The sequence below is a fragment of the Trachemys scripta genome, chromosome 8 (genome assembly GCF_013100865.1).
Source record: "Trachemys scripta elegans isolate TJP31775 chromosome 8, CAS_Tse_1.0, whole genome shotgun sequence".
Taxonomy (NCBI): Eukaryota; Metazoa; Chordata; order Testudines; family Emydidae; genus Trachemys; species Trachemys scripta.
In genome coordinates this window covers 22,808,606-22,828,336 of record NC_048305.1, presented here as the reverse complement: position 1 = coordinate 22,828,336, position 19,731 = coordinate 22,808,606, and the positions used below count along the sequence as shown (strand labels likewise).

The 19,731-nt window shown below is 43.2% G+C and overlaps 1 protein-coding gene across 1 annotated transcript in view; it reads left to right on the top strand.

Moving 5' to 3' along the window:
• The first annotated feature begins 2,402 nt into the window (after positions 1-2,402).
• CCNJL (cyclin J like) overlaps positions 2,403-19,731 on the top strand; it is a 48,553-nt gene continuing 31,224 nt past the window's right edge. The window contains exons 1-2 of the mRNA XM_034780059.1: positions 2,403-2,625; positions 3,430-3,542. Coding sequence (XP_034635950.1) covers positions 3,465-3,542 — 78 coding nt within the window. The 5' untranslated portion in view covers positions 2,403-2,625; positions 3,430-3,464. The remainder of the gene's footprint in view (positions 2,626-3,429; positions 3,543-19,731) is intronic.

Below are 19,731 nucleotides of genomic sequence, written 5' to 3'. Positions count from 1 at the left end.
CCATTTATTTCAGTGGGAACTAGGCACTTAAACACTTTTGAGGATCCAGGTCAAGGTAATGTCCAATAGAGCTGGGATTAGAACCTAGATCCATAACCAAGTCCTAGCCACACTGCTCCAGAAAGAAGCTATAGGGTGGTTTTCTTGTCTTTGACCACCACTCTCAACCTATGCTATCTTCCTTGAACCAGGAATGGCAACTAGGAATCATGACACCCAACAGTCTACTCCTATTTAGCACAGTGGCTCCCAAACTATATTGGTTCATGTACCATCTTCTTCAAAAATTGTTGTGAAGTGAATTGATGAAATATCAAGTTCACATACCACAGCACAGTTTAGGAATGCCTGGTCTAGCAAACAGTTTTGTAACACACTGGAAAAGGATGATACAACTATATCAGCTGACCCCTATAGAGGCTAATAACCTACTTCTGCTGTCAGTTGCTCATTTAGTTTAATTAGTAGGTGTCTATGCTGTGATTTTGAAGGTTCCGGGTTCAAACCAAACTGATGAATCATGTGAGAAAAATAATATTTAATCATAGAATTAAAGACCTATTGAGAAGGAAAATGATGAATTAAGGCTGCCATACGTAACATTAATTCTAACATCTCCATTTTGAGTGCTTGACTTTGCAACCTTCATATTCTGTTAACATAGATAGATACATAGATACTGGGCTTTTTTAAAAAAAAAAATCTATATTTATGATTCCTTCTTAAATTAGCATTTATGCCTCAGGACAGTGCTAATGCACTGCAGAGTTTTTAATCTGGAGGTTACAACTTTAAACCCAGCCCCGTTCAGCAGGGACTAAAATATGTTCTAATCTAATGGATATTTAGTGGCCCTTATATGAGCTGAATTTGAAGGGTCTCAGTTCCAGTTCTCCCATCACAAACTGACCACTATGCTTTGCACTAATCAGCAGTGTGACCCATGAACCTCATGGTACCAACTGGGAGAGGGGATGAATAGAGTTTTACAAGGATCTTCTGAGTTGTATATATTCATAATATTTCACTAAAGGGTGACGTGGGAGGTCTCTACCAAGAGCCAGTAGACCATTGGTGGTCATAATCACTGGGAAATATATGGATGAGTAGTACCTAATGCAGTGGTGGGCAACCTGTGGCCCGCAGGCTGCATGCAGTCCGTCAGGGTAATCCACTGGCGGCCCGTGAGACAGTTTGTTTACATTGACCGTCCGCAGACACGGCCCCCCGCAGCTCCCAGTGGCCATGGTTCGCCATTCCCAATGGCAGCTGTGGGAAGCAGTGGCCAGCACATCCCCGCGGCCTGCACTGGTCCCCGCAGCTCCCATTGGCCAGGAACGGCGAACCACGACCACTGGGAGCTGCGGGCGGCCGTGCCTGAGGACGGTCAATGTAAACACTGTCTTGCAGCCTGCCAGCGGATTACCCTGACGGGCCACGTGGCGTTGCCCACCACTGACCTAAGGAGTACTATTTGTACTGTGTATCTATACTGAAAATTACATTCTTAAGGAAGGTAACCAGGAGGTGACATGTCATAGGCAGGTTCCTTTCAAGCAGGGTGTAACAGATGCTTATCTCCCTGTCTGGTCATGTGTGTATGGGGCATTGTATGTCTCACAGTGGATGCCTGCTTGCATACTGAGCTTTCATTGCGGGGGCGGGGTGGGGGGGGGAAGAGTTTCTAGCCTTCATGCATCCCCAAAAAGCACCAAAACATGAGCCCTAAAGTCTCAAAAACCAGAAGGCAAATAAAGAGCCCAACATTTTTATTATATTATAAAAATCTCATGATTTTACAGCCAACTTCATAATGGGGAGGGGGGGCTAACCCCTGACTTCTGAATGGTTGTGGCTGGCAAATGAGTGGTCTGGCAGAAGCTTGCCCTGCTGCTGACCTTACTCCCCAGACTGTCAAGCCAATGCCTTCATAAAATGTAGGATTAGATGCACATTATTTGCAAATATGTACATTAGGTCATCGCATGTTTTGCATAAGACATTCATATACCCCCACCCCCCAGGCAAGGGGCTTGGTGACCCTGGTGCGGAGAGCACTGCTGCAAGCACGTGGACAGCCGGCTCCTGAGCCCCAACAGCATGCGCCGCCTTCCCGCGGGACACCCTCTGCCTGGGTCGCCCGCCGCCCGAGCCAAGCCACGCCTCACCTGCCCCTTCCCATAGCCTCACCGCGCAGGGGTGAGGAAACTACAGTCCCCAGAGTCCTTCGGGGCGGAGGCATGGCGCCTGCGTGGTGCGCGGCCGGTGTTGTAATCCCCCGTGAGCGCTGCTGCGCTCCCATAGAGTGTCGGCAGCAGGAGCCTGCTGCGGGGAGTGGGTGCAAGAGAACAACGCGGGAGGCTGGAGGGATTGGGTGCTATAAAGGGGGGGAGGGGCGGCACCAGTGTCTATTTTCCATGCGTGGTGCACCCTGGGGTGGGGGCTGTGTGCATCCATCTCCCGTCTTTCCCTCCGACTTTTAGCGCCAGGGGCTACTGGGGTCTGATTTTTTCCCTCTTGGCTGCAGTATTCGCACTGCTGCTGTAGCAGCACCAGCAGGATGTTGGAGTAGGACAAAGGCTGCTGATCAGAGTGTGTGAGGCAAAGAGGAGGCAGCCAGCAAAGGTAACACAAATGGCATTTTTCAGGGTCCTGAAGTTGTGTAGCGTTGTTAATTAAAAGAAGAAAAAAAAACAACAACAACAATCTGCAGGCTGGAATTGCACATTGGAAGGGTATTAAAAACCCCAGTGTGACTGCGTTACACAACCAGCTGGGGGAAGGGCTAGATCCAGTTAATGTAAAGTCAATTACAGGGCATTTCTTGCCCTGATTTCATCAGGTGGGAAGAAGTCCCCCGGGATTTCTCTAGCTGGGACTCATTCCTCCCGTTTTCTGTCTCTCCCCCGTCCTCTTCCCCTCTCCTCCCCTCCCCATTTAAAACAAACAACAAACAAAACCTTTACCTGGGAAAGGCAGTTAGAAGGAAGTCTTTGGTAGCCTAAAAATGGGAGAATAAAGGTGTCTGAGGGTAAAGGCACCACTGGTTTGTTTTATGGGAAGGATGCAGCAGTGTAAGGAACACTTCTGCTATTGGAGAAGCTCTCTGAATTTTTAAGTGATCCCGAGGACAATGCTGCTCCGAAATGTTTTTGGAGCAAAACCCCTTTGGAAGGATTTGGCAAAGTCCTACAACTGGCAAAACTTACAGGTCACAATCTGATCAGAAGTTTAGTGACCTTATGATGACCCTGTATTTTTGTCTCTTTGAAACAAGCTGAACAGTGATTTTTCAAGTGGTTTATTTCTAGGGAGTGTTGTCAATCTGATGGCAAGTAACTAACACTAAAACAGCTATGAAAAACTGATGGCACTGGATTGGTTTGTACAAGCTGCTTGATTTATTTATTTGTTTTGTTTCCTTTCCAGCAGAGTTACTAAATCCCTCTCTTCCACACCTTTTGATGGGAAGAATGAGGATGGAAGAGCAGTGGTGGAAAGGAGAGCTGGCAGCAGACATTCATCAAACTCTGAGAATGAAGGTTGGACTTTAATTCCCTTTTCTTGCCTTCCCCTGTTTGTTTTCAATTCAGCAAAAATGCTTTGGCACCCCCCTCAAGCATTATAAGGAAAACAAATGTTAAAGCTCTAAATTGTCAAGTAACTGTCTTCATCAATTCAGTTAATTAAAGAAGAAGTTACACTGAACACTCTCTGTCCTGTAAAATACTTTAATCATAAATAGTTTTTTGTAGGCTCTAAATTACAGGATAAAAATATCTGCTGGCTTTTGTTCAGCAGTTTTAATTCAGGCAAGCTGGTGATGTTACTGTGTGTTAAATAAAAAGAGGATACTGTTGCTGTGCTGCATACAATCAAAAGATCTTTAAGGTCTGAAGAAGTAACTCTACTTGTTTTCAAACAAATACAGGTTGAGAGGCAACTTTACTACAGACTCTTGTTTCTTGGCAGACTGCAGAGGAGTTGTGAGATAACAGTACAAATGCTGGCTGTAATTGTCTGCTTTGATAAAGCTAGTACTGCATCTACATGTGTGCTCCTAAAGAAGAAAAAAATCTTTGATATTAAAATACCTAAGTGAACAATATTTGGGCAGTATTTGAAGGGATTTATTGCTGTGCTTTGTTTTGTTAATTTAAAAAAGCTCTTGCTTTGGGTGGCTAGAAATAATAGCATTGTCTATTTACATGTTGCATTTCCTTAGGTACACTTCAAACATTAAAGAATTGCTAAATGCATTTAGCTGGGTAACATGAAAGAGAGATCACAGCAAAGATTAACTATCTGCACTTTACTCCCTTTCAAGTTACCCTTAACAAAATTAACACTTGAGATATTCTACTACCCTTGTCTCTCCAGCAGGCATTCAACAATAAATTACATCAGGTGACTTAATCATTATCAGGTCTTGGCAAGTGGGTTGTTTGTTCTCATGCTATCACATTGAGGGACAGGTCCTTCTGATTCTGAAATGGGGTGGGGGGGATAATTGATGCAAGTAAAGCTAGATCAACAGCTGTTTCTTTTCTTGCAAAAGAAAACAACTTGTTTATGAAGTTATTTAAAACTAATTTTCCTGTATCAGCCATCTAATTCCTTATGAAATTGACAAAGTAAATAATAGGCTCTTATTAGGCAATTGAGTTTTACCACATTAATTTTCATGACAAAAGACTTCAATGTCCACTGAAAATTCTATTTGGTCAGAAAGCTTTTTTTACTGAAACCCATGCTATTTGCCTCCTCAATTTCTTCTGAGGCCTGCGTAATTTCTTTGCCATGTTTTACCTCTTGTATATGTGGCTTAGAATTTGTCTTTAGCAAGTGCATACTTCAGCCTACTTTTGGGACATAGTTACATTGGACTAGCCTACAATGCTAGAATTTTGTTAATGTGTACACATAGATGCCAACTGCTATGACAAGAATAGGCCTGGTTGTTTGAATTTTTAGGTGAAGTTGAAAAGAGGGAAAACTGGCTTGTACTTTTCTTTTGCTACTTTATAAGAAAGGCCTGAACTGTGCGTATTTATGTTCTTGCATTAGAAGTTCAGGTCCTGCCTAGCTTGGAAGATTCTGGTTAAAGAATGAAATGATATTTGAGAGCTCAGAATATGAGTGTATTGAGAGAGAAAGGGACTGTCATGGTGTACAATTTGTTGAGTCTTTTTGTTAATGCCTTTAACGTTTTAGAAATTTGAATTCTTGAAACAAATGAGACAGTAAAACAGACTGTCCGTCCGCATAACCAGCAAGATGAGAGTTTATATATGATATTAAAGTGAAAAAATACCCATAAACCCCTCCCTCCAAAACACTTCAGGCTTTCCTTATACATAATAAAGAAGCAAAAAAGAGGATGCAAGCCCAGGCTTTTTTCTTTTTTAAATTGCAAATTTCCCTTAAAGAGAAATCTAAATGCGGGATTCGTAAACCCTGCAGTATTGAGGATGTGATTGTCGCCTGCTCATGCTTTTGAGATGGGAGTTTGGAAGAAATCCTTACTTTATTTATTTATTTTTAAAAAGGAATTAGATTTAGCATGTTTCTCTTCAAATAGAAGAAGCACCTCTGATTTTGTTCTGGAAGAATACAGTGCATTTAACTAATTAGCTTTCAGTGATGGGGAAATCTGCAACAGCAGCACAGAACAAAAAAAGCATAAATATTGTTCTGCTTTTCTATCACTACAAGATTGCTGAGAGTCCTAGTGGTATATTATGGTGCTGTGCTGTAGAAAATAGTAAAGCAGATGGTGTTGCCCACAAAACAAAGCTTTTTTTCTTTTCTTCTTGATCTCTACTGAGGGGTTTTCTAAACACTTTCAGTGCTGTGGTCTGGCCCAGCATGTTAATCTGGTCATGGATGGAGTGTAGGGGGAGGGAAGAACACACCAACAGATTAGTCTTGGTCTAAGCAGGTGAGTCTGAGACAGAAACAAACTATAGTAAAGGTTGTATTTGGCACTAGGGAAAAATACACTTTATGTAGCCCATGACTTGCGGTGCAAATTTCTTGGCAGATTGTCCCCTCTTGAGAAGAACATACTTAAAATTTGTATTTAATGCAGAGAAGAAATTTCCCATTTCAGCAACATAAGGATTTCTGAAGGAAAGTTTCTGAAAAATTTTAACTTGTTTTAAAACAAGAAACGTGGAGATCATTTTAATATTAAACCTAACTGAGCCTTCCTTTGGAGGGTATAAAACCACAAAAACTTGTAAGGGTGGTGGCATAATATATCTTTGTCCATACTGTACATAATGTGCAAAAACCTGAAATTACCGTACTCTGTGGATAATTAGGGCCTCTGAAAGCTGATGTTACAGCATGGACTGGAGTCCTTCATGCAGTATGTTTGTTAGCTGTACATAATGAGGGCAGGCACCTGATGTACATAGCACACCTGAAGTCTTCTAGTTTAAATTGGTTTAAAGGTGCTGGGAAGCTTTTTGCTGTAGAGATGGGGTGCTCATAAATCAGAGGAAATAAATCCCTTGAGTTGGCATTCTATGTTGGCTGGCTGGTCAAGAAGCAGTACTGTGGTTGCTACGGGAGGTAGCTTCTATGTATCTTTCTAGGCTATGCAGGTCTTGAGTGTTCTGGCCAGATCCAGAACACTTGTAAGGACATGACTAGTCTGAAGTCAAAGTACAGTACAAGTTTAATGGCTTCTCTGTTTGGGTCAGAACACTTAAGCCTTGCAGGATTGTGCCATGGAGGACTGCTTGAGGAGGTGGAAGGGCACTAGTGGAGTAGAAGGCAGGGCAGAGCCTGCCCTGCAGTCTTCAGTGTTCTCTTCTACCCTGTTAATCAGCAGTACTGTAACAGGTGGGTTGAGTGTATGTGCTCCTGCCCATGATGACCTTTAGGTAGCCTAGAGCCCGTGCAGTGGTAGTTAGTGGTGGAGGGACATCCTGCTAGCAGGCCGACTTGCATTTTAAGTCATTCAGTTTTCAAGAGGTTTTTGGGACCTACCAAATGGATAGAATGTCACAGAAATTGGCCTTCTTGTAAACCTGTACCTCTGCTTTAGCAGGAATAAGTACTCTAGAAAGAGAGAGAGTTTAAATAGCAAGTCAGCATTTTTCCTTGCACACAAGTGCTAAAAAAGAGAAACAAATCTATTTAGAACATGGTCTGTGCTTGTTTTGGAAACAGAGTTCTGAGTTGTCCTCCAACCCCCAGTGTTTGTGGTATGTTGGTTTTCTTCCTTCCTTCCAGGATATGCACATTTCCTACAATTTAAAAGTACTCAGTAGATCTGCTTGTATTTCCTCCTTTATTCACCTCTTACATGGCTTCTCAAAGCAATGTGAGTAAGAGCAGGGCTGAATTTCACAAAGCCCATTGAGCGTGCAAGCTTTAAGAGTTTGTATTGTAACTTAATCCTTCAAAGGCCGTTTTAATTGCTTTGCCAATGAGTGGTCTGTGGGCTTTCCAGCCAGGTGGATAGTTGAACAGAGCTGGTGCCTTCTGCTGAAAACAAACAGTTCTGTGCCTTTACATTTTTACAGTGTCTGGGGGGGGATAGATATTTCCTTTAGGTAAAAGTTACTCCCCCAACTAACAGATAACTTGTTTTATTACTATCAGGGTTGTCGGAAGTACTACAAGCAACAGGTTTATGGTCCCCATTCTTCAGTAAAAACACCCCCACCTTTCTCCCATTGAATAGGGGGGAATGTTTCCCTGTGTTGTTTACACACGTTCTCTGGATCCCTTAAACACTTGGCTTCCCTGTTCTATTAATTAAGCAAGACCTTACTAAAAATGAGGCCACAGTAATTTCATCATTTCAATTCTGTATCCTCTTAAATCCACTATTGTATGTTTTACTCCTTACCTAATGTTATTTGATAGGTGCTTTTTCAATAAATTACAGATGCTTGGCACAGATAATTGAATTCAGCATTGTACAAACATCACAACTAAGTAAATCAGCCAATTGCGTTTTCTTTTTTTTTTTTTGTCCACGGCAGTAGCAGGCGCTAGGACATTGCAAAAAGCAATGTAACTTTTCCAGATCTTGAAAGCAAAATCCAGAGGAGGATTTCCAGGATCCAGCATGTCTATGAGATGCAATTTATCTCTTCTGTTCATCTTGATGACCTGAAAAAATGTTAATATTTGCTTTTTAACATGCCCTTCTAGTTTAAATCAGTTGTAAAATGAAAGTAGGCATAACCAGCAGTGAGCAACTCCATTGCGTTAAGGCCTCTAAAGGGATTGTCGGCCCAGCAACAAAAATGTAATCTGTTCACTTTAAAAACTCCAGCTTTTGAAAGTTGTAACAATAGCATTACTGGTTGCTAGCTTTAGTTTGCTTATAGTATAGATGGCACCATATGTATGGAGCTGAAAGGAACAGGTGTCCTAATAAAGTACATGGTTATTCATGATCTCTCTTCTTTCATCTTTCCTCAAAGTTGGAATTTCAGTTTTCACACTCCTTTCTCTGATCCTGCCTCAGATTAGCTGCTGAGCATTTGAATAATTTAAACTGAGTAAGGAGAATTTAATGAAACACTCTCTAAAATACCAAAATGGAACACATGAAGTAGTGGATTTTTAAACACAGTAGCAATTAAACTGTCCTTTGAAATTAGAATGTTTGGTAATATTGTGATTAAAAATGCCTGCTGTGGAGTGCATTCAAGCACAAATACCTCCTCTTACATAAGAACAGTGTGCTAACTCCTGTCTGTCGTCTTTAGTAGGCTGCAAAAAAAATAAATTTTTGAATGTCTGAGCAGTGGAGTCTGCAGTTTTAACTACGTATATTGAAAGGCATTGTCAGACAGCAGAAATCTGGCAGTACAGTACAAATAAGAAGTGAAAAACATGATATACATGGTCAGAGGTAGCTTCCCCTCTGGATGAATGGGAAAACATTATGAAAGTATGGCTCTTGTTTGAAAGTGAGTGGTAAGAAGTTGCCAGTTCGCATAAAGAGAAGGCAGTGTGATCTCTAGTAGATGGAGCACTGGATTAGGACTCATTAAACCTAGACTCTGTTCCCAACTCTGCCACTTGCCTGCTAGCTGACCTTGGGCAAGACATGTCCCTTGATGTGCCTCAGTTTCCCCCATTTGTATAATGAGGATGATTGTACTGTGACCACCTTTTGTAAAGCACTCTAAGGTCTGCTGATTAAAAGAGCTATCTAAGAGCTAGGTGGTTTTCAGATCCTGTATTTGCTGACTTTGATTTACTCATGTTAGCTTTATTGGCTTGGCCATGCTGTAGCATACTAGGTGAACTACTACAAGTTTTAACTAAATTTTGGAAAGAACTCATCTTGACACTCTTTTTCCCCACAGGCCTGGCTTAGTCTAAGGCCTGGTCTACACTACAGGGTTAGGTTGAATTTAGCCGCATTAGGTTGATTTTAAAAATGAATGGATCCACACAACCAACCCCATTCCATCGACCTAAAGGGCTCTTAAAATCGACTTCTGTACTCCTCCCCAGCGAGGGGAGTAGTGCTAAATTCGACTTCGCTGGGTTGAATTTGGCGTAGTGCAGATGCAAATCGATGGTATTGGCCTCTGGGAACTATCCCAGAGTGCTCCATTGTGACCGTTCTGGACAGCACTTTGAACTCCGATGCACTAGCCAGGTACACAGGAAAAGCCCTGGGAACTTCTGAATTTAATTTCCTGTTTGGTCAGCGTGGCGAACTCAGCAGCACAGGTGACCATGCAGTCCCCCCAGAATCGTAGAGCGTAGAATGTTTCTATGCTCTCCCTATCCTCTCCATCCCTGAGGTTATCGCAGATTAGAAAGCGGAAAAAACGCACTCACAATGACATGATTTCCGAGCTCATGCAGTCCTCTCGTACTGATAGGGCACAGCTTAATGAATGGAGGCATTCAGTGGCAGAGGCCAGGAAAGAATTAAGTGAGCGTGAAGAGCGGAGGCAGGATTCAATGCTGAGGCTAATGGGGGAGCAAACGGGCGGGCGTGATGAAGTGTCTGTTGGAGCTGCAGGAAAGCCAACAAGAGCACAGACCCCTGCTGCATCCACTGTATAACCGCCTACCCTCCTCCCCATGTTCCATAGCCTCCTCACTCAGATGCCCAAGAACGTGGAGGGGGAGGCTCCGGGCACCCAGCCACTCCACGCCAGAGGATGGCCCAAGCAACAGAAGGCTGTCATTCAAACAGTTTGATTTTTAGTATGGCTACAATAAGCAATGTGGCATTGTCTTGCCCTCCTCTCCCATCCCACCCGGGTTACCTTGTCTGTTATCTCTTTCTTTAAAAAAAAAAAAAAAAAAAAAATGCATGGTTTCAAAACAATAGTTATTTTATTTCAAAGTGGGGAGGGTGGTTGGCTTACAGGGAATTAAAATCAACAAAGGGGGTGGGTTTGCATCAAGGAGAAACACACACAACTGTCACACAGAAGCCTGGCCAGTCATGAAACTGGTTTTCACAGCCTCTCTGTGCAGCACGCCTTGCTGTGCTCTTCTAATCGCCCTGGTGTTTGAAACGAAACGATTGTCTGCCGTTGCTTTCATGGAGGGAGGGGTGACTGATGACGTACCCAAAACCACCCGCGACAATGTTTTTGCCCCATCAGGCATTGGGAGCTTAACCAAGAATTCCAATGGGTGGCTGTGGGAACTGTGGGTTAGCTACCCACAGTGCACCGTTGCGTAAGTCGATGCTAGCCACGGTAGTGAGGACGCACTCTGCCAACTTAATGCGCTTAGTGTGGATATACGCAATAGAATGTATAAAACCAACCTAATTTCGTAGTGTAGACATACCCTAAAGGACTGTCAGTTACGAAAATACCTTAATCTGCAAGTCTGATGTGGAATTGAGAGCAGTGCTTAAATTGTAATGAAAAAGGTGCTGGGGCTCAAGCAATTTTTTTTACGTTCAGAGCTGATGCAACAACCAGAGGTGCCCGGGGCTCGACCCTGGCTAGCCCTGGCACAATTAAGCCCTGGTTTACAGACCTAAACATGGAACATCCTTCTTCCAATAATGCCATTTGAAGTCAGTTGACAAGAACCACATGTTTGCATGAGTAAAGTTTTTTTGTTTGTTTTTTGGGTTTTTTGAGGTGCTTCTAAGTTTGTCTTCTAGATAAGTTTGTCTTCTAGCTTTTAAATAAATGGAGCTTGTCTGACCTATTTTTAAAACCAGTAGGTGCATGCAGTAATTGTCATTACTTACTGGATATGGGAAGTTCTGATGTACTCCACTTAGAACAAGTTGTGTACTCTTCAAAAGGAGGTGTCTGCCATCTCTTTCAATTGTAGGAGAGTGGTGGTGGTGCTGCATAGAATCATATTTTTATATAGCTCTATTAACTTCACAAATCAGCCAGCGTAGTTTGTTGTTCAATATCTTGCACACAACCTTATCCATTATTAGACTCTGTTGAAGGAGGGAGAATGTTGACCTGTATACTTGTCAAAAAGTGCCATGGGATCTTAAATTTCAAGAGAGCTGCATTTTGACATCCTGTTTAAAGGATAACACGAATAGCTTAGTGTCCCTCCCAGTCCTGTGCTTAAATGAGGGCAATGGGGATGAACCCAGGTCTGTTATGAGACTCTAACCCCACAGTCTTCTAGAACTTTGCTTAGTTAGAAATGAGGGGTGGGGGAATACCGATTAAAACTTGCTTAATGAAGCCGGAAGACTCTTATTTAAGTTTTTTAAGTTATGTTAATAATGTTTCTCTGCCACTTAGGCCTCATCTATTCTATAACAAATAGGTGACCTAATTATAATAAGGCTAAAAGTTGCTAAAAGTGTAGAGCGTATCTAATTGTGGCCCCATAACAAGGTTAAAACCCTGGACTGTCCCATCTACACTACAGCTTTGAAGTGATATAGCAGTAGCATAGCTAGAGTCTGATGCAGACAAGGGTAAAACATGGTCTTTTGGAGGGATTTTCATGCACATTTCTGTCCTCTGACCAAACACATCCTGCTAGTTCAGTGGTGGGCAACCTGTGGCCCGTCAGGATAATCCACTGGTGGGCCACGAGACAATTTGTTTACATTGACAATCTGCAGGCACAGCCCCCACGGTTCCCAGTGGCTGCGGTTTGTCATTCCCGGCCAATGGGAGCTACGGAAAGCAGCGGCCAACACCATGCCTGCAGCCTGCGCTGCTTCCCACAGCTCCCATTGGCCGGGAGTGGTGAACCACGGCCACTGGGAACTGAGGGGGGCTGTGCCTGCAGACTGTCAATGTAAACAAACTGTCTCATTGTCCGCCAGCAGATTACCCTGATGGGCTGCTTTCGGCTTGCCGCCGCTGTGCTAGTTCCTTCTGAAGTGTCATTGACCTGTCAGTTAGCTCTACCTCCTCCTGTTGGGTGATGGTGGTTAGGGGGTGGTTTGCATAATCTCTGTATCGTGACAGCAAAATCCAAAAGCATCAACTGTAACCCACTAACAAGTTTTCATAAACATAGTATCTGACTCTTAACCTTAATGACCTGTTCACTAAACTACTGCCAACTGTCTAATCGTAGAAACACTTAGCAGAACACTTCTGTAAATGTTTTTGTAACTTAAAGGCACAACACTGCAGTTTGTGCAGAAGCTAAAGGTAGTTTCAGTAGGGAATAGCATGCCATCAACTGTAGAGTCCCCTCATGAGTTTGAAGGCCCTTTGTAACTAAGCATTCAGACTTCACTTAATATTGAAATACTGGCCAAAAATGGAAAGTTAGTTTGGAAGACAGGTAGCTTAGGTTAAATTTAAGGAATATGTGCCTCTCCCCTTAAAAAGAACAGAAACACAAGCTCCCTAACTCCTTGAGGTCTTTGTTTTATTCTCCAAACACTTCCTGACAAGAGGATTGTTTATTTAAATAGTGTCAGTTACAAAGGAGTTAACTTTTCACCCCTGACTTTTTTTGCTAATGCTCTATGCAGAAATTGAATTTGAGGAGAGAAAATTAGGACCTCTTCCCCCAGCTGAGTAAGATAGAAAACAGGAAGAAGTTGAATTGTTGTGAGGGTGAACTTTTAAGGTAACCTTATCTAGGATTTTTTTTTTCCTTACCTGTAAACTATAGGCATTGCTGCTGCTGCTGCTTAATTGGCAACAATCTTACAGTATTTCTTATGACAGAGATTCTTGTTATAAGAAATCTGAGAATCCAGTGCAAAGGAAAAGACCGCATACAGACTACTAAAAAAATTGAAGACTTGTTGGTTGTTGCTGACTCTGATTTGAATAAACTATGGGAATTTTTATTTTTGGTTTTCAGACCTGGCTTTGGCCCTATGTAGGTTTAGGCAACTTTCCACTGGATTAAATAGCATCCTTCAAATATAGTTGCAGTTTCTTTCACAACTACATTTAAGAAACATAGTAGTGAAACAGTCTTCTTTCAAGTATTGGTTTTCTTAATCTCACTGTCATCAGCAAATGGTGAGAGAGAGATGCTATCCTTGGATTATTTCTGCCTGTCACAAAACGATAGAGGGATCCCAAGAATACTACTGTAAACTTTGTCCACACTAAAACCATTTTGTATATGTGTAAAATAGCTATTCATATGTTAATAATCAGTGCCCTGTTGCTATCTAAATTGACTGCTTTGACAGTTGTTACATTGATTTAATGCTATAGAAAAAGAAATTGTTATGAGAGCAAGCATCCCAGGTTGTTGGTACATTTGTTGAGAAATGATAGGAGTATTTCTTGGAAATATTTCATTTTTTTTTTAAACAAGCCAGTCTGATGAATTCCATTTTGTTTTCTTGAGCAGTGGTTTACTACCTCAACCATCACATAATCTGCTAAATCTTCTGCTCGTATTGAGTCAGTTGCTGGATATTTCATTAATACCTGTAGTATTGGGAGAAAGGGTGGAAGAGGAACATGGCGAAGGAAGGGTGGAAGAGGAGATGAAGGAATTAAGCATTGGAAATCTTTGATATTTGATATGTGGGGAAAGTCTAAGAAGCAGATATCTCAACTGGAATGAATCCCTCACTGTTTATCAGGCTTTTTATTGACTACAAATCCAGATGCTCCTTCTCTTGAAGAGGGGAAAGTACCTTGCTCTGCTCTTACTCTATTAATGTTGTCACAACTGACCAAACTGTACGGTGCCAGTTCACCATAGAAATGCATTTTGATGCCATTATATAGATGGGTTCTTCACAATGAAATACATTTAATAAGTATGTGGCTAACACTGGTGCAAAGTGAGTCAATGTTACCCCCTTACTACTAAATTTGACATGGTGGTTCCAGAGCTCTGGAGACAAACTTCCCATTGTATTTCTCATTTCATTAACCACTCAGGCACTAGCTCCAGACAGGGCCGGCTCCAGCATTTCTGCTGCCCCAAGCACAAAAAAAAAAAAAAAAAAGCCGCGATCGGCAGCGGAAATGGGGGGGGGGGGACCGTGATCGGCGGTGGCAGGTCCTTCGCTCCTAGAGGGAGTGAGGGACCAGCCGCCCTTGAATTGCTGCAGGTGCCACCCCTCTCCCTTGGCCGCCCCAAGCACCTGCTTATTAAGCTGGTGCCTGGAGCTGACCCTGGCTCCAGAACTGATTGCAGAAAAAAAAGGTGCCTGAGCCCAGACCAGTTTGAATTCCATCCTTAGAGCTGTGATAGGCAAGACTTCACCTGACTCCTACTTAACTAAGGGCTGGCCTCCACTGGGAACTTATATCGGCATAGCTACATCTCAGGGGTGTGGAAAAGCAGCTTTGCCTGCTGCTATAAACTGCGTGGTGCTTGTTGTACATGGTTGGGTGTTTTCCTGAGACTAGGAATTCTGTGGTGCTTGATGTGCATTTACAAGTACTGCTTGATTTCTTGACTGCTGGTGGGCATTCTGTAGCAATTAAGCTACTTTGAGTCTCCAGAACTTTAAAGTTTCATGCACAAAATCATAGTGCAGACAAACGCATACAATGTCATGTTAAATTGTGTTAGAAATTTGTATGAGTGAAACCGTTTAAAATTACTATCGAAAAGGAAGTAAACACTTTCTTTTTGTTTTCATAAGTGGCTGTTAGTCTAGTGTAGTTGTTTGTGGCTGAGAAAACCATAGATTGGTGTATGTGAAGCTGTGGTTTCCCTTGCTTTCCCCCAGTGTGGAGTGGTAGGAGTAAGGATGCCGTTCATAATGCCAAGTGATATGTTGGGGAGCAGTGACCATGCAGTTTTCCAGTGACTGCAAAGGCTGAGTCTGATGTTTAGTCCTGTCAGTCAACCAAAGTCTGCAGTGTTTGGGTTTGCTGCCTGAAAAGACCCATTATTATGCTGGTGCATTTCCCTCTCCTTGTTCTGCTGGGACTCCTAGCTAGGCCTTTTGCCTGACATTTGTTTTGTATTGTTTTTTCCATGTTTTCAGTCAGATTGTTCCTACAAGCTCCTTGTCCACAGTCTGATGTAGCACTAGCTTGAAAGATCTCTAGCTTGTCGTCTTCTCTCTCCTTCTCATGAGGTCAGGCGTTAAGGGTGCATCCCTTAAGCTCACCATGCCAGAAGTTGCTAATAAAAACAGACATACCATTGGATTTGTAGTCACAACGAGCCACTCCAGGTAAGCGGTGCCGGGCTGGAGCCCACACCCCTCATGCACCCCGCACCCCAACCCCGTGCCCTGAGCCTCCTGCCACACCTTTCTTGCACTTCAGCCCCCTGCCCTGAGCCCCTTGCTGCACCCCTCCTACACCCCACCCCCTGCACCCCAACCCACTGTCCTGAGCCTCCTCCCACACATGGCACCCCCTCCGGCACCCCAACACCCTGCCCTGAGTCCCTTCTGGCACCCCACACCCTGCACTCTCTCCCGCACCCCTACCCCAGCCCTACATTCATAGCCCTGCATGCAATTTCCGCACCCAGATGTGGCCCTTGGGCCAAAAAATTTGCCCACCCTTGGGCTAGACTGTGGGGGAGTCTCGAACAGATCCTGGCTTGTGGCATGGCTGGAACCCCCAGCCTCATCTTCCTCCTCCTCATTGTTCACAGCAGGGGTCTCTGTCTCAGGCTCCTTGGAGGTATCTATGGTCTGTGGGGTGCTGGTGAGGTCTTCACCAAGTATGGGATGCAGCCTGTTGTAAAAGCAGCAGGTCTGTGGCTCAGTACCAGTTCTATAGTGAAGAATGGGGCATGGTGGGACAGTTGCTGGAGGATAGTTGTGACTGACACATGTCACACAGTGTCTGCAGTTGCAGTACATCAACCTGAATAGGTCACCCATGGTTCCACACCATTTAGGGAGGTGGTTTGACTGTCACTGTAATTTGAGTATAGACGCATACATAGGTCACCTTGTGTTGACCTAACTTTGTAGTGTAGACTCGCCCTTACTTCCTTAGTGAAGACCTAAGGCCTTGTCTACACTGGAAAGTTTAACTAGCTGTGATTGTGTATTGTGGTAGCTCCTAAGAGTGTGTTATGGACCAGGATCCCATTATGGTAGGCGCTATACAAACATAGAACAAAGAGTCCCTGCCCCAAAGTGCTTACAGCCTAAGTATAGTTCCCTATGTCAACATTTCCATTTTAGTTTAGCTCTTAAACACCTTCTTAAGTGATCTAAACTGAAAACAGCCCCTTCTATACTAGAATAAGAGCATCCACTGAATTTTCCATTGTAGTAGACAAAGCCTGATAGAGGCAGTTGTCACTATTCTGGTATGTGTTTGGCTTCTAAGGATCTATGCCAGGGGTCGGCAACCTTTCAGAAGTGGTGTGCCGAGTCTTCATTTATACACTCTAATTTAAGGCTTCACGTGCCGGTAATACATTTTAACGTTTTTTAGAAGGTCTCTCTATAAGTCTATAATATATAACCAAACTACTGTTAGGGTTAGGGTCAGGCCGGAAAGCAGGCTGAGCAAGGCTGGAGATCCAGACCCCGGCTGGCAGGAGGTCAGCGGCTGGAACCCCAGATCAGCAGCTGAGGTGAGTGGAGCTGGTAGGGCTGAGCAGGGCTGGAGGCCTGGACCCTGTCTGGTGGGGGCCTGCGCTGGAACTCCAAGGCGAAGCAAGGTGAGTGGGGCTGCGGAGGTGGGGACGCTGGATGGCAAGGGGTCAGCAGCTGGAACCCCAGAGCAGCGACTGAGCAGCTCAGCCCGCCACTGCTCTGGGGTTTCGGCCACTGGCTCCTGCCAACTGGGGTCTCAGCCCTCCGCCGGCCTGGGGTTCCTTCCCCCAGGCCAGCAGCGGGTGCGGAGTTGCACTGGCGGTGGGACCCTGGCTGGCAGGAGTCAGCAGCGGGAACCCCAGAGCAGCAGCAGCGCCTCATGCCATCAAAAATCGGCTCGCGTGTCACCTTTGGCATGCGTGCTGTCGGTTGCCAACCCCTGATCTATGCACTTGTGTTTCAAAGCCCATGTCACATTCTAATCTATTGACACTCTGCAACTAAACAGCAATTTCTGGACATGCCAATAACTTTCTGGTAAATGCTTTGGTAACCCCAACTCCTCAAATTTTGTCTCTTACATCCATTGCTTTTCTATTCTACTGAAAATCAATATAAAGGAAGTAAAACTTCAATCTGCATAGTCAAAACATTTGCTAGGAAACCTAGTTTTCTTTATATGAAGAAAAACACTGGAAAATCTTGATGACTGTCTAAGGGAATAAAAGGCTAGAAAAGCAGCCAGGCTTTCTATAAATTACTTGGGTTGGAATAATGGATTATGACTGACATGGGGAAAAAAAAAAACAGTAGGGGGGAGGACTTTTTATTGGACAACTCTGTAGATTAAAGATATTACCTCACCCACATTGTTTTGTGTATGTCCATCTCTCTCTCTGAAAAGATGAGCTACTCTTTGGTTTTAAAATTTGTTTCAATAGCCATAGACTCAAACATCTGGTCTGTAAGTGTATTGGATTCTGTTCTGGACCCAGGTGTAGGTTGTAGAGATTACCTTAAATCCCAGGATAAAAAAAAATTGCAGACTCAAACGGGTGGGTTTTTTAATTGATATAAAACAATGGGGGAAATGTTTCATTGTCTCGCTTTTTTATAAATCGTTACTAGTGGGGGATATTTTTATAATCCTTCAGTGAAGGCTGCCCCAGGTTTCAAAGGGCTGCTTCCCTGTCCACAGCATGTGGCTGTTTACTCCGGAATGTGGTTTGTCGCTGCCTCTTTTTAAAAAGGCCTGAGAATCGATCATCCATAACAGTACTCTGCTCGCTGTATTTGTAAGCTGCTTTTTCGGTATGGAGTCTTCTTGCACCCCCCTAAGGCTAATTGTGTCATGATATTTTCTTCTGATAAGTTGAACCTCCTCGTGGAATGTCTCCTCTCAGTAAGGAAGAAAGAGATATTGGGCAGTCACTATCCTGGTTTGGAGGGTGGTGTCTTAGTCCCTATTTTAGTGCTGTCAAATAAAGATTGTAAAGCAATTTCATGGTGGTAGGATAGTTATGGCAGGTAAGTCTGCATGTTGGCAGCTAGGCAATGGGGGTTAATAAAGTACCAAAGGATTTCATTATATGTTTTCAGCAAGCCACTGGTTCCTATAAACTAGTGTTCAGCCAAGTGTTAATTGAGGAAAGAGCTTGTACAACGACTAAGGCCTGGTCTATGCTACAAAGTTAGATCTATTTAATTACGTTACTCAGGACTCTGAAAATCTTCACACCCTGTTAAATTGACCTGAGCCCTGGGGTAGACACTGCTGAGTCCATAGAAGAATTCTTCTGTTGACCTTGGTACCATCTCTTGTAGAGATGGATTTACTACAGCAGTAAATGAACCCTTCTGTCACTGTAGAGTGTGTGTGTGTGCTACAAAGCTGCAGCATTTCTACTGTAGACATACCCTAATTGTTGCACCCTACTGTGCATTTCTTACAAATGCTTCTCTAAGACCCAGTTTACACACTTTAATTTAGGGGAATAAACTATCCCATTACAAGCATCTTTTTATACCAGTATAACTGTGTTGGCATTTAAGGGGTAGTACATCTGTTTCTAAGCAGACATTAAGTGGCACAAACTGGGCAAACAAGCTGATATCACGAGATATACACTGTTCTATGGATGGGAAACTGCCATATCAAGAACATGTATTCCATTCTGATTTGAGCACAGCAAATTCCTCCTCCTTACCTTGTGGCCGCATCTAAACTAGGAAAAAGTTCATGTTTAAAAATGTGTTTGGCTGGTCATGGGTAACCTTGGGGTTCACCACACTTTCCCTGTCCCCTCTGGGTGCAGAATCCTATTTAAAATCTCGTTAGATTGAGTTTGAACTATTTTACTAGATAGACCGAGCATGTGACTTTACTTTGCAGTATGGCATTCCCTTCTCCAGATAAAGACAGAGCTACATGTGAGGCCTTGGTCTTTGAGTAATATAAAAACTTCACACGTGAGATGTGACATAGAAAACGTTAGTCAAATAAAATATAATGGGCTTTCAAACTTCTCTCGTACAAAAACACCCCAAATAGTTAAAACTGTAAAGATTTAAATTCTAACCACTCATCATTATGCTGCTTGTCTCTGCATTTTTCTCTCCTTGGACAATGGAAATAAACTGCTTCCTTTCTAATCAATGTTCTTTTTTGTAGGCTACCACTACTCTCCAATATTTGGGTTTTTAACACAATAAAAGAATGCTAGGTCCTTTAAAATACAAAACTCCTTCCTTGTTCTAAAAATTTAAAAAGCAAAGTTTAGGTGCTCTCTATGGAATGTGTGTGTATAAAAATGAACCCCTATGTC